At 45.6% G+C, this 14606-nt stretch overlaps 1 protein-coding gene and 1 non-coding gene across 3 annotated transcripts; both read right to left on the bottom strand.

Moving 5' to 3' along the window:
• Positions 1–3617: 3617 nt before the first annotated feature.
• On the bottom strand, positions 3618–3741 carry LOC141423772 (small nucleolar RNA SNORA40). Its single transcript, XR_012448582.1, has one exon. It is a non-coding gene; the product is annotated as a small nucleolar RNA SNORA40 (small nucleolar RNA).
• A 5585-nt stretch (positions 3742–9326) lies between these two features.
• Pced1a (PC-esterase domain containing 1A) lies at positions 9327–14588 on the bottom strand. Of its 2 annotated transcripts, XM_020173851.2 has the most exons (8): positions 14169–14588; positions 13714–13858; positions 13149–13228; positions 12799–13037; positions 12572–12722; positions 12237–12483; positions 10078–10347; positions 9327–9722 (listed from the first exon to the last, which is right to left on the bottom strand). In XM_020173851.2, exons 2-8 carry the CDS (start codon positions 13835–13837, stop codon positions 9475–9477), a joined length of 1359 nt encoding a protein of 452 aa, XP_020029440.1. In that variant the 5' UTR covers positions 13838–13858; positions 14169–14588; the 3' UTR covers positions 9327–9474. The 2 variants fall into 2 exon arrangements, with proteins under 2 accessions (XP_020029440.1, XP_073930560.1); XM_074074459.1 differs by lacking the exon at positions 14169–14588 and having other exon boundaries at positions 13714–14114.
• Between the last annotated feature and the right edge of the window lie 18 nt (positions 14589–14606).

Genomic DNA, 14606 nt, shown 5'->3' with positions numbered 1-14606 from the left:
CCTTGCATTTACATTCAAACCCCATTTACACCAAAAAAAAAAAAAAAAAAGGGAGAGGAGGTTTTGGCCCTGATCATATGTACAAGATGACAGAGGACAAGATGCAGGCAGGAGCAAGGAAAAGGCCTTTTCCTTATATAAATATACGCCTTCTACCCTCCTGTTCTGCAGGTGTAGGATAGGATGGTGCAGCCAGACTGGAAGGCAGACAGGTAGTACTTACTAAACTATGTCTGCTGGTACCCTATGACCCAGCAAGTCAAAATGAACTCTTCCAGAGGTCCATAAGGGCCTTGTTTCTCAAAATATGGTCTCAGGATCAGCAGATAGGCATTTCATAGAAGCTGGTTGGAAATGCAGATTCCTAGGCCCCAGCCCAGACCTTCTGAGCCAGAGCCTGCATTTTAACAAGATTCCAGGTACTATGTGTGCACACATAGGGGATATGTTTGAAGATATTGCTGCATTGTTATTGATGGGGGCAGGAAATGGGTAGGGCAAAGCATGGGGGTAGGCACCATGGAGAGGAGGCAGCAGATAGAAGGGGCAAAGCTACTCAGATCACTCTTAAAACTGTACCACTGATGGAAAAGAAATGGAATGAGAAAAAAAATACAATTCCCTTTGCACAAGTTTAAAATGCATGCCAGCAAAACAAGATTTTTTTGGCGAGGGGAAGAACACATAAAAACAAAAGATAGGCACAATGTCATGGATAACTAGGAGGACAGGAGTGGGGAAAGTAAAAGAAAGTGAGACCACCTTGCAGAGAAGAAAAGTGCTATCAATATAATTCCTGAAATTCCTTTTAAGTAGACAGTCATCCATTTAGAGGTAAAAAAAAAGCTTGAAAATGCAAGCCTAGGACAATGAATACATGGAATTAAGGCATTCTAAGCCTTTCCGGTTTGGCTCAAGAAAGGAGCACTGTCCCCTTGGTTTTTATGAGCTGGGTGGCTTGGTGGATATCTTTGCCTTATCTGATGGGCTTGGAATGAGTGGCTGGGATCCAGCAACCATTTGGCCTATCCAGAAAAATCAGGTCAGAGGGTTGGAGGTGTAGCTCAGTGGTACAGGGCTTGTCTAGCATGAACAAGGCCCTGGGTTTGATTCCCAGCAAACACACACACACACACACACACACACACACACACACACACACACACACACACGGGTTGGGGCATGGCTCAAGTGGTAGAGCACCTCCCTTGAAAGCATAAGGCACTGAGTTCAAACCCCAGGACTGGAAAAATCAGGTCAGGTAGGGTACAAGGAACCTGAAAGGAAGGAGGGTCAGCAGTGAGAGGCCTTGCATCTGATTAGATCTACAGCTGCATAAAGCACAAACAAATTTTGGGGATATCTAGGAGGAGGAGTGCCCAAGTAGGCCTTCCCTCCACCTCCAGGAGCATGGAGAAAAGAGAAGGAGCAGTCAGGAGGGCTGAAGAGGGTGGTGTCGGGAGGCGCATACATGCTGCTGGGGAGAATCTCTGGGGATGGAGCCAGTGGCTACCCTAGGGAAGGGGTCCACCCTGGAAGAAGCCCAACAGCCAGAGGGGTTGGTAGGGGGGAGGAGGGAGGAGACACTTCCAAGAGCCGACTGCGGGAAGCCGGGAGGGGGCGCTTTCCCTCAGATTCGTGGGTGCTGCAAAAGGAGACCACGTGGCATCTGAGCGACGCTGGGAGTGAGGTAGACGGCTGTGTGGACCCGGAAGTCAGCGGCCACAGGGCAGGAGAGAGGAGACAAGGTCATCTAGGACAGGGAGGACTCTTGGTCAGCGCCGGGAAGACACCCCAAGACCTGGGGAGGGGCCACAAAGATGTAAGCACCGACATCCTGAGGAGGAAAGGAGCTGCATCTGGGTGGAAGGGGGTGCATGGAGGCCGGGGAAGCGCCCCGTCAGACCGCGGCTACATTGAACTGGGGAAGAACGCTTTGGGGGATTCCTGCGGAGAGGTGGGGACACCTGAGGCTGGCCGCGGACGCTGGGCACTGCAGTCAGTGCATTCTCCCCAGGGGTTCAGGTCCGCAAGGGAGAGCGTAGGTCATAGGCAAAGAGGACAAGCGAGGGCCTGAGGTTGTGAAGGAAATCCAAACCTAGCCGGGGATCCGAGGGCCTTGGGCATCCACACAAGGCAAGTGCTAACGTCCTGGAGCATTTGAAATCCCCGGGAAGGCGGCGTACAGACTCGGTGACCGACGGTGCGAGGCGCGCCCCCTGGCGGAGATCTCTGGCAGTGCTGGGTCGGGTTCGACACCGGTCGGCGAAGCAAGGAAGGGAGCGGACCCCCCACAGGTTTGGACACCAGGTCTCCGGACGAGGGCCTGGGGCTAGAAAGAGACATCTCGGGCCCACCATCACAATGGCAGCCTCACCTCTTGTCCCGAATCTCTAGCATGGGTCCTTCAGCCAGAGAGAGAGAGACCTAATGCCTGGAGGGCAGAGCTGTTGAGAATTCTGGGAAGGAACGGCACAATGACAGCCGGCTTGGCTGTGGCTCTGACTCCAGGCCAGCCCTGGTCTTATATTACCCCATTTCTCCTAGGGTACAGAGATCTTAAGTGAGATTCTTTCAGGGTCTGGATGCAATCAGCTTTAGATAAGGTTTTTTCTGCCGAGCAAGCAGAACTGTACTGATTTCTTATCTTTCAAATATTTTCCATCTTAAAAATAAAAGAACTTGGACTGGGGATATAGCTCAGTAATAGAGAGCTTGCCTGGCATGCACAAGGCCCTGAGTTCGATCTGCAGCACCACAAAAATAAATAAAAATAAAAGAACTTTGAAGGCTGGGAATGGAGTTCAGTAGTAGAGTGGTAGAGTGCTTCCCTAGTTAACCCTGGGTTCAATCCCCAGTAATAAAAAAATTAAATTTTTTTTAAAAACTTGATTTAGCATGTTTTCTGGCCTGTGTCTTCAAATATCTAAACCCAAAAATAAAACAGTTGGAAATTTATGCATGTTGGTGTGTGTATCAAAAGTTCACTCTTTTTTTTTTAGCTAAGTTGAGGGGCATTTGAGTAATTTCCAGCTTTTGAGCTATTACAAGTAAAACTACTATAAACATTTATGTACAAGTTTATGAACATATGTTTTCAATTTCCTTCAGTAAATACTTAAGAATGAAATGACTAGATCAGGTGTTAGGTTTATGTTTAAAGAAACTGCCAGTTCAAAGCTTTCCTAGTACCACCAGTCAAATGGTTTTCCAAAGTGGTTGCACCAATTTTACCTTCCCACCAGCAGCACTTCTACATCCTGCCAACACTTGGTATGGTTAATCTTTTTAATATTAGCCATCCCAACAGGTGGGTGTTGATATCTCATTATGATTTTAGTTTGCCTTTCTCTAATGGCTAAAGATGTTGAACATCCATTCATATACTTTATTCTGGAGACTTTTTATCAGATACATGATTTGAAAATATGTTCTCTAAGTCTATAGCTTACCTTTTCTTTTTAACAGTGTCTTTTCAAGAACAGTAGTTTTAATTTCAATGGAGTGTAGCGTATCAGAAATTTTTAATGGATTTTATTTTGGTGTCATATCTAGGAAATCTTTGCCTAACCCACGGCCATCACTATTTTCCTCTATGTTTTCTTCCTTCTTAAAATCATATTCCTTCTTATACTTATCAAAACTCATACAGAACAGTGAGTTCTGGGCTGCAGAAGAGGATTGTTTTTTCTGCACCTATCTATGAGTCTTTCTCCAGAAGTTAAAAACACACACAATGCTGTATGTTTTCTTCTAGGTTTATAGTTTTAAGTTTTACATTTAGATCTTTAATCTGTTTTGAGTTACTTTTTTGTCTATAGGGTGAGCTACAAATTAAAATGCATTTTTATATGATTATGCAGCATAGTTTGCTGAAGACAAACGGTGGTAGAGTACTTGCTTAGCTACCATATACGATGTCCTGCGTTCAATCCCCAGTGCTGCAAATACTGTAAATTTAAAAACTTGTTTTAGCATCTATTGTTACTCCATGTATTCTGCCTATGTCTTCAAATGTCTAAACTCAAAACTAAAACAATTGGAAAATCATGCATCCTTTTGCCTTTTTGCACCTTATTAAAACCCACTTGCCTATATATGTGCGGCTCTCTTTCTAGACTCTTTACTTCGCTCCATTGATCTATTTGTCTTTATACCAATATCACGCCCTCTGGCTGTAGCTTTATAACAAACTTGAAATCAGATAGTGTTAGTTCTCCAACTTGTTCTTTATCAGTTATGTTGGGTGTTCTAGATCCTTTATATTTTCGTATGAATTTTAGAATCAGCTTGTTAGCTTCTAGAAAACTGTTGAGATGTTGGTAGTGATTGTACAGAATATGTAGATCTGGAGAAAACTGATAACATGTCTAGCCTGTAACTGACCCCTTGGGGAAGGTATACCTCTCCACTTAGGTCTTTTTAAATTGTTCTCAGCAATATTTTGTAGTTATCAGTGTACAGTTATCACATTTATTCCTAAATGCTTCATATTTTCTGTTATTGCAAGTGGTACTGTTTTTTTAAATTTCTATTTCTGATTATTCATTGCTAGCACAAATAAATACAATTGATTTTTGTATATTGATCTTGTCTCATAGTCATGATATGTTAACTACTTTTGTTAAATTCACTCATTAGTTTCAGTAGCTTTTACAAAGATTTCCATTGGATTTTCTACAATCCTGTTGTCTGACAACAAACTGTTTTACTTCTTGCTTCCTAATCTGTATGCCTTTAATTTACATTTCTGTGTTATTGCAATAGCTAGGAACTCCAGTATAGGAATGGTGAGCATGGACATACTTGTGTTTGATCTTAGTAAAAAGCATTTGGTTTATTTTCACCATTAAGCAGATGCTAGCTGGGAGATTTCAGGGATGCCCTCTATTAAGTTGAGAGTATCTCCTCCTCTTCCTGCTTTGCTGGGAACTTTTACCAGGAATGGATACTGGACTTGGTCAAATACCTTTTCTAGCTCAATTTTTTTCATTTTTAGTTTGATAATGTAGTTGATTACAATAGTTGTTTTCAAATATTAAACCAAACTTGCTTTGGTTTTAAAAAGGAAAGGAATTGTGCAGTTTTGAGATGTTAAAGATGGTATTTCCTCTTCTCAGAAACCACTCAAGCAAAGGTGAAAATAAGAAATGGAAAGGCAAATGCCACGTCTGACAAGAGCAGGAGAGAGAGAAATCCTAAACAAATTCGGTGGACATGATGAAAACAAAAGCAGTGTAAATTGAGTTTAAAATGGTATAAACACTTTGGAGATTTTTGTGCAGCACTTACTAAAGTTAAACATCTACAACCTTTGCAACCTAACTGTTCCACTGTATAGCAATGAGTGCATCTGACCACCAAAAGACTTGAACAAAATACTCATAAATGCTTTATTCATGATAGCTAAAATCTAAAAACAACTCAAATGTCCATCAACAGAATGAATAAATTGTTTCTTTACAGCTAATGGGATTCCATACACTAGTAAAAAGCAACAAACTATGGATAGATGCAACATGAGAAATGTGACAGAAGGAACCTGGAAAGAAGCCACACAGAAGAGTGCCTCTTGTATGATTTTATTCTGTATGTCTTCAAAAATAGGCAAATCACCAGTACCAGTGCCTCTCACTTGTAATCCTAGATACTTGGGAAGCTGAAATGGGGAGGACTGTGGTTTGAGGCCAGCTCAGGCAAATAGTTAGTGGGACCTCAATCCAAAATAACCAGCGGAAAAATGGACTGGAGGTGTGGCTCAAGCAGTACAGTGCCTGCTTTGCAAGTACAAAACCCTGAGGTGAAACCAGCCCCACCAAAAAAAAAAAACTATGGTGATAGAGATCAAATTAGTGATTGATAAACACTTTGGGGGAAGTATTGGTAAACAAGAGGCATAATGGACCTTTCAAGTATGATGGAAAGTTCTCTTATCTTTACCTGGGTGGTGGTTACATGAATGCACGCATGTACATACACTCAAGATTTGTGCATTTTAGCTGCATGTAAGAGGTATGCATGAATTATATGGATGCTTTCTTCCCAGGAATACAAGGATATCTTAATATGGAAACATAAAAATGATTTAATAAAAGAAACAAAATGTAATCCACTATACAAACAAAGCAGAACAACAATTAGTCAACATCCATTCATGATCATAATTGTTAGCAAACTATATAGGGAAAGGAAATTTTTTTTCTTTTTCTTTTTCGCAGCACTGGGGTTTGAACTCAGGGCCTCACACTTGTTAAGCAGGTGCTCTACCATTGAGCCATACCCCCATCCCTTTTTATTTTAGTTATTCTTTGAATAAGGTCTTGTATTTTTGCCCAGGCCAACAGGGACTGCAATCCTATTTATTCCTCCCATGTAGCTGGATGACAAGCATGCACCACTATGCCTAGCTTATTGGTGGAGATGGGGCTTTCACAAACTTTTTGCCCAGGTTGGCCTCAAACCATGATCTTCCCAATCTCTGCCTCCCTGTGTAGCTGCCTGTGTAGCCACTGTGCCAGGTTCACTGGAAAGGAATTTTCTGAATAAAGGCTATTAAACATTTTATAGTAACTACATAAATGTTAATAGTGGAAACTTAGTAGCAAGTCATTTTACTTCAGAATCCAATCATAAGTGACTAAGAATAACAATTCCATATGCCATTGTCTGGGAATCCAAGTGTGCACAACACAGTAAGATGAGGACCACATAGAAAGAGGCCCTATCTTGATAACATCTTTTAGATTGATGTGATTTCTGGTTTAGAGAACTGTAATTTTTATGTACTACAAATATTTTGCAAGTATACAATATCACACATCAATTTAAAAATTGGAATGGCTTTTAAGCCCCATTCATTAGGCTGAATAAAAAAGCCAGTTTAAAAAGAGTACCTACCTACTGAATGATTCCATTTGTATAAAATTCTTGAGAATGCGAACTGATTAGCACTTTGTTCAGAAACTTCCAGTTTACATCAAATATTCTGAAAAAATTCTAATTTTACTTCTAAAAGGATTTTTTTTCCTCCTGGAAAATAAAGTCTGATATCACATTTGAAGTTCTCATGAACCTTTTACTCCTTTTAGCAATATCTTAATATGGCAAAGGAGTGGGTACTGTATCCATTTTTGAAAAACAAGATTCAATCACAGCACTTGGAAGGCTGAAGCAGGAAGATTGCCCAAATTAGCCTGAGGTACCTTGTCTCAAATGAACAAAAACCCAAGATTCCATGAGAGGGAGTCAGTCAGTAAGATCATCTTATTGAATGATTTGCCAATGGTCAATGATGAGTGATTTTTAAGACAATGAAGTTTGAGCTCTGTCTTGCTTAACTAGTCAATAGTGGGCCTACATACTGGAGCAAAATAAAATTTTCATTATTTTTGCATCTCAAAACAAAGTCCAGGAAATAATTTAAATGCAAATGATGGTTCATAGAAGGCTATTTTTAAGTCTCTTATTTCCCTGTCATGACTGAATAGTGTGTAATAGAGGAGCCATTTTTAAAAATGTTTTGTAATATATGCTTATAAGACAACTGAAAAAATATACCTTATTTTTTTATTTATGATAAATTTTAAAGAGATTAAACTACTTCAGCAAATTTTACAGGCTGTGAGAAAATTAAGGACAAAAAGGAATAGAACATGGAAGGTTATGAAACCTCATAGCAAGTGATGTAAGGCACATAGAAAAATGGGGTGGAAATTAGAAATACCCCCAAAGGAAGAATGCAGGGGTATTGAGAACATTAAGCAGTCTCAAGGTTGTTGATAAGATCAAGAGTTCCAGAATCAGGATTTTGAGAAACAAGTAGAAAAGTCTTAGAAAGTCTGAGCAGGAAGGTGACAGGGAATCCTTGAAGAACAAGATGTCAAGCAATAGAGAAGGCCCAGTGAGGCTGAGTAACTCATGTTGCTTCTTCCTGAAAATCACTTCAGGTGTAATTTGTTCTAGCAACACTGAAAAGCCCCAGAATCAGAGTGTAAAAATGTCTGGACAGATGGACAGAGAAGGTTTTGAGAAGGCAATGCATAAGGGAATCACAAGGACTGGATTTTTGTTAGTGAAAAGAAAAATCAATTTTTGTAAAATGATCAAAACTCTTATCTATAAAAAAAAACTATCTTACATTTTTTGTGTCCCCTTCTATTTCTTGTTTATATCAAAGTCAAATGTGTTTGTTTCAGGTACTGTACTATGCTGGTGCCTTTGTACACCTGTCTCTTCCTTTGAAGGGCTTTATTAACTTACATTGTCTGTACCCCGTTCCTCGGCACCAGTGACTGTTAACCACTTCCCTTTGTTTGCATTTAGAAGAGTATACTGCTAGCCAGAATCAGTCATTTTCTGCTCTGGTATTTCTCTTTTTTGGGTGAGGCATTCATGTCCTTTTCAAGGTTTCATTAATAAGAACAGAAAGTTAATGCAACGTTCATGGAAAGAATTCTTTCCATCCATTCTACTTCAAGATTAGTTGCCTTACTTTTCTGCTCCCACATCACTCAGCCCTCACTGCTACACTCCACCTTCAACCCTTCCCCATATTCCACCTCTTATGCTCTTGGTTGGGCCAAGAATCCAGGATCAAGACTTGTCAAAGCTGAGATCTGTAGATCTGAATTCCCTCTGCTTTTAACTTCAGATGGAGTTTAGCACAGCTTCTCTGCCATCACCCCCACCTTTAGCTCCTTCTCCATCTCCCCCGTGTTTGCACATTACATCAAATAAGTAATGGGTTTCTAACTCATCTTCCATTTGGATTCAGGAGCTTCTTTAGTTCCAACCACTTAATGAGTGACTGTTATGTGCCAAGAATTATTTAAGATAATGTAGTGTCTTTAAATTTCTGGGACAGATGAATATTGAATGTAAACATGACTGCATGTAACTGGGAGATATAAATCAGAATTAGCCAGATCCAAAATTCCATATAAAATACTGACAATTTTGCCAGGCACAGTGACCTACACCTGTAATTGCAGCACTCATAAGGACCACGAGTTTGAGGACAGCCTGGGCTTCACAGTGAGTTCAAAGTCAGCTTGGGCTAAATAGCAAGACCATGTCTCAACTCCAGCCACCCAAAATACTGATAATTTCAACTAGGCCCTTGATTTTTCCCAATATCAAAGAACTGCTGACAACAGGGCAACCCTCTAGAGACTTTGTTAAGCATACGTGTACTGTGAAGGTTAAAATGAGTGCTAGGAAAGTATATTCAATGATTTCGAAATGACCAAAGGCCAAAGACTAAAGAGAGCCCAACCTCTTCAACTCTTAAGATCATGGTTTGGGAGATCCATTCTCTTACACAGGAATATGTCACTCTGTCCTTCCATGCCTTTATTGGTGACAGCAATGGACAAGAACAATGCTAGGCAGAGCAGACACCCTAGCCCAGCTCCTGGGGGTCTAGATAGGCCCTGCAGAGCCATTAGCACAACCAGCCCCAACCCATGATCCAATCTACCCAGGCCATGTCCCTGAATGGGCATGTCTCCGTTTGTCCAGTTTATATGTATGGATCAGTCTGTCTGAGTGTCTGAGCCGCTGCCTACAGGGTCCCCCCATCCTTGGCACATGATAGGGGCTCTTGGGAATACAGCGTGGCATCCCCCGGAGGACCACAGGGCTCCGGTGCTGACCATGGGAGACTGGGCCAGGGACTGGAGGTGGCAGGGGGCCAGGCACAAAGTTCACTCCAGGACCACATCCTACGAAAAAACCAGTCAATATCAGAGTAGGTTTCTGAGCAGGGTGAGCACAGCTCTGCCTTCAGGCAGCTCTGCTCCTCCAGAGTGTTTCTGTGGGCTTTGTTTTCCCCATCTGCAAAATGAGGACATACCTTCCCCTACCTCCAGACTGGGAAACCATGACAATCAATGAGCTGATTAATCAATGAGTCTACAAGTGCTGTTCTAGACTAAGGGACTGCTGAGACCAAATCCAATCCTGGGATACGAAGGGGCTCCCAACTCCTCTCAGTTCATCTGGGCACAGGAGGCTAGGCTGGGGGACATGCAAGGGGAGGCTGGGAAAAGTGTGAGGGAAGGCTGTAGAAGCACGTACCTAAGTTGGGTGGCATTGAGAAGTCTTCCATTGGATTATAATTGAAGAATTCATAGGGTGGGAAGGGCTGGTTTGGGAAAAAAGTGGAATCCTGGGGCAGGGGTGGGAACAAGGGAGGCGGTGAGGGCTGAGGAAGGGGGTAGGGAAAAGACATGGGAGGGGGCAAAGGAGAGGGTTGGGGCAAGGCCAGCTGTTCCTCGAAGTCTTGGGGCTGCCTATGGCTTCCCTGGAATGGATGATCCATCTCTGACCAGTCCTCAATCCATGGGTCTAGGAATGGGATGATTGTTTTAGGTGGGCCTGGAAGCCAGGTTGCCCTGAACTCTGGTTATTCACCTTCCAGCACTCTACTCCAACCTCTCTGAGAACAGGGCCACCAGCTGAAGCATGTTTCAGGTCAAGCTCAAGAGGTGTTCCTGCATTCTCCTCTCATAACTATCTGCGTCCTGACTTCATACTCCCCTCCTGAGCTTTATTTCCTTTGTTTGCTCAGTTCCTGTATCGCTATCTTTTTCTTCTCCCCAACTCCTCCTTACAAATAAATAAGCCATATATGAAGAACATGCTCTCCCTTTTCCTACTAGTCTCCCTTTCCTTCTAAACTGTCACAAGGAACATTTTGCCCCATTTCCATTCCTTCATCAGCGCTGTTTCTTTTGACCCCACTTAATGCCTCCAACACTTTTCCTACTACATGTTAACACTCACTGACAGATTTAACAAAGCCCTTTCTTCCTGACAGCCACATGACATGGCCAATAGAACTCTGTCCTTCCTAAAAGTGCTTGTACTCTCATCTCCTTTTGTTTCCCCATCAGCCCCTCTTCCCTACCAACCCAAACTGTGAACTTTGTTCTGCTTTCTCCTTCAAGGTTCACACTCATGCCCCCTGCTTCTATCTCTGCTGGGTACCACTGACTGTAAATCTATTCTCTATTTCCACATTTTTTCAAATATAGCTGCCCTAATCAAACTCACCAATTCATCCTCCCACCACAAATCAACTGTTCCTTTTGATGTCCTTAATTTCCATAATTCCTAATTAGATTCAAAAGGTCTGAGCCACCACAAACTAATCTTACAACCTTTAGAATTTCCCTTCCTTCGCTAGGACCAATTCTCTCATCTAAAAAATAAGGAAATGGAATCATTATACAACCCAAGTCTCTAATTCACCTCCTTGGTGCTCCAACTCCTGGCTGCTAAGTCCTACAGGTCTGCCTCTATGATGGTTCCAGCCTTTCTGTGCACCCCCTCCCCATATTAGTATAACAAATACCACTAATAAGACTCATGCCTCCAACTCAATGAACACTATCCTCCTGGCACTATGTACAGTACAATCGTGCTTGACACTGGGCTGTCAACAAGTGAGGCAGGAAATTTGTTCTTTGGGGGAATGATGCAGGGCAGAAGCAGACGTGTCAATAATCAGTCACCATGTACCCTTTGTGAGCAGGCAGGGCCTGGGAGGCTAACAAGGAAACAAATGTTCTGTAGCAGAGAATGTCACAGCTGAGGTGTTATAGGAGCAGGGCCCCCAAACAAGCAGGAGGGGTTCTCAGAAGCCTCCACCAATAACTAGAGGAGAGCAGTACTAAGCTGAGACCAGTGACCCTGGGACCTTAAGGCTGAGCTGAAGAGCCTATGAAATATTGTCTACTAAATCCATCACCATAAGACTGACCTTCTGTAAACCCTATAGCTCACGTCACATCTCTGCTCAACAAACTTCTATCCGACTATGCCATCCCATCACCCAGTCAATGGGCTTTCTTGCCTTTGCTATACTGCCTGGAGCACCTTTCCTCCATTTGTCTTCTCACCTCCCACACCCATGCCCAGCTAGAAGTAACCCCATTTCTTTCCTATTCATCTGATACTCTGCTGTATACAACCATTGCCTGCATAAGCTCCTTCATGTACACAGAGTGGAGTACATGGCTACACTGTAAACATCTGTAACTTGAACTAAAATGTTGCTGCTGTGATCTAACCATCCCCAGCGCATGAGGAAGGAGCACTCCTAAGGACCATCAACAGCTCTGCAAGGGACCCCCGACTCTCCACGAGTATCCCTGTTTTATTCCTTTCCTGAGTCTTGTGTTCTGAGGGCCCTGCCAGTATCACTTCCATCCCCACTATGTGGTAGGGCTCACCAGGGGAATAGTCCCGCCTGGGCAGTTCCACACCCCAGGCATCGGCCACGTGGGACAGAAGCAGGTGTGAGAGGTGGCGGTGTGCATGTTGGTCCCAGTGGACACCATCTCGATGACGATGCCGTACTGCATGCCGGAAATGAAAGTGCAGGTCCAGGACGTCGAAGCAGTGGTCCCCAGCCAGAATAGCACTGTAGAAGTTCCCCTCAACCACATCCCGCCGCAGAGAGCCTGCCAGGGGCTGGAGCTGATTGAGAAAGTGCAGCCTCAAACAGGGTTCTCCACCTACCAGCCAGCTGCCCCATCCCCTGTCTAGAAGGGTCCCAAACACTTGCCTCTGGTAGGAGGAAGCCCCCAGTGACACGCTCCCCCAGGGGCATTGCCATGTTCCACACCAGCAGACAGGAATCTGGCAACACCTGGTCCATGCGCACAAACACTCGTTTCAGGTTCTCTCGGTAGCTCTCCATTGAGCAGCGGCCATACCTGGTGGGTAACACATAGAGTGGGCAAGAGTACAGAGGTGGAAACCAAGTAGTATCTCCCTTTCCCTCATTCAAACCTGGAGAGATCCCAGAGGCAGGAATTGATGATCACCAGGTCTGGGGCAGGCCCATATGTCAGCTCCTCCAGGACATCCTCAAGGTACTCAGAATAAACGCGGGTGAGGAAGTAGAAGCGCACAAGGTGGTGGCCAGAAACTGAGCAGAACTGGCGGACCTCACGGTACTGTGTCCCGTTGTGCAGCTCACCCAGCTGGCCCCCAGCCACCAGCTGGTCCTGTTCAAAGCTCAGCTCCCCCTGCCCACCCCCCCCAATCCCGGCTGGTCAGACCCATGCCAGGGAAGTGGACCTTGCCAGGCCAGGGTCTGCACCCACCCACCACTGGCATGGCTGCCAAGCTTCCCTCACCTTGGCTTTCAACTGAGCAACTGTAAGCAGTGAGTCTTTCTGAAGCAGAAGCACTAGGTCCTTATACACAGCTCTCTGAACTGCAGGGAGACAGAGATCCTGAGGCTGGGGCAGATCTCATCCCATCCCAGCTCCTCCCAAGTCCAGGCCTCCTGTCTTGCCAGGACTGGGATGCCCAACACCAGCCCTGTAGAATGCAGACTTAGAGGCAGGAGAAAACGTGAGGTTAAAACACTCCAGCATTGCCTCTGTTCCTTCTAGCTGTGTCCCTCTTCATTAAGTATACAGTGACCCAAGACTATCTGCCAAGTCACCCAGGAGACACACAAAACAACCCACAGCTCCTTTTAGGGGAATTAGGAGAACGGTGAGGGAGAGAGAAGGATGGGCTAAAAAGTGCACAAGTTGCATCTGCCAGGACACCTGTGGAAGGTGTATGGAAAATAAAGAAAAAATCTAGTGGACTAAAGCAGACCACGGGGTGGACAGATCTGAGAAGGACACAGAGTGCAGATACAGACAGCAGGTGTGGGATTGAGAAGCGTCATCCTAGAGGGGCACTCACTGGAGTCCCCCAAGATGACCACGAACTTGTTGTGTAGCAGCTGCTGGACTTCCGAGGCCTGGAATTGGACCATGGCGCTTCGCAGCGGGCGGCGCAGCACCTCGTTTTCCAGACAGAAGACCATGCCGCCACCAACAACGACGGGCTGCGGGGAGAAGCTACTGAGCCGCTCGAGGGCGGGGACTCAGGGCAAGTCGGCTCCAGGGCCCTCCCCGGAATAAATGAGACCCGCGCCAGCCCTTCCCAGGTTGCTCAGAACGAGACGGAGGAGGTAACGGTTGCAGTGGGGAGGCCATGGTGGCGACGGCCTCGGTCACACCAAGCACCGGAGGCAGGGGGTCGCCTGGCCCGCAGGCCTCCAGGGCTCTGTGGCACTTCCCGCGCGGCGCCGCCCTGCGCCCCGCCACGTGCCCGCCGCCGTCCCGCGCATGCGCGCGCCCGCTCGCGCCAATTACCGAGTCTGGGGCTCCGCGCAATTCACCCGCGAGGAGGGCAGGCCCGCGCAGCGCGCCTCTCGCCCGCGGCGGGCTCGTGGTCAAGCCTCATGTCCCCGCACCCCGGGAGGGCAGTCGGTTCTGCAAAGCCTCAGCCCCGCAGAGCCCGTGCGCCCCGGCTAGCCGTCGGTGCGCAGCCCGACGCCTAGCGCTCTCCATGCGTGCGTCACGGTGGCCCCGACGGCGCCTCGGGCCTTGGCTCCCCGGGCGGCAAGGCTCACAGCTCCTACTTCCGGTCACCCATGTCCCGCCCTGCGCGACCCCTAATGCCGGAGGGGGTAGGAAAGTGGCGAGGCTGGCCGCTGTGGGGTGTAGGGACCAGAGCCAGGCCCACCCGGGCGGGCGCGCAGCCCGGGCGCGGGCGGGGTATACGGCAATAGCCAAGTACGGCTGCCCACA

The sequence above is a fragment of the Castor canadensis genome, chromosome 5, assembly GCF_047511655.1.
Source record: "Castor canadensis chromosome 5, mCasCan1.hap1v2, whole genome shotgun sequence".
NCBI lineage: Eukaryota > Metazoa > Chordata > Mammalia > Rodentia > Castoridae > Castor > Castor canadensis.
The sequence above is the reverse complement of the archived record's forward strand: the minus strand, read 5'-3'. Positions and strand labels throughout refer to the sequence as shown.

Bases quoted from the DNA above. Each gene is read 5' to 3' on its own strand.
- Pced1a (XM_020173851.2), bottom strand. From the start codon at position 13,837: ATGGTCTTCTGTCTGGAAAACGAGGTGCTGCGCCGCCCGCTGCGAAGC. The intron at 13,229-13,713 runs GTGAGTGCCCCT...GTCTCCCTGCAG, and splicing joins GGTCATCTTGGGGGACTCCA to TTCAGAGAGCTGTGTATAAG. The intron at 9,723-10,077 runs GTACGTGCTTCT...GTTTTTTCGTAG, and splicing joins CTCAATGCCACCCAACTTAG to GATGTGGTCCTGGAGTGAAC.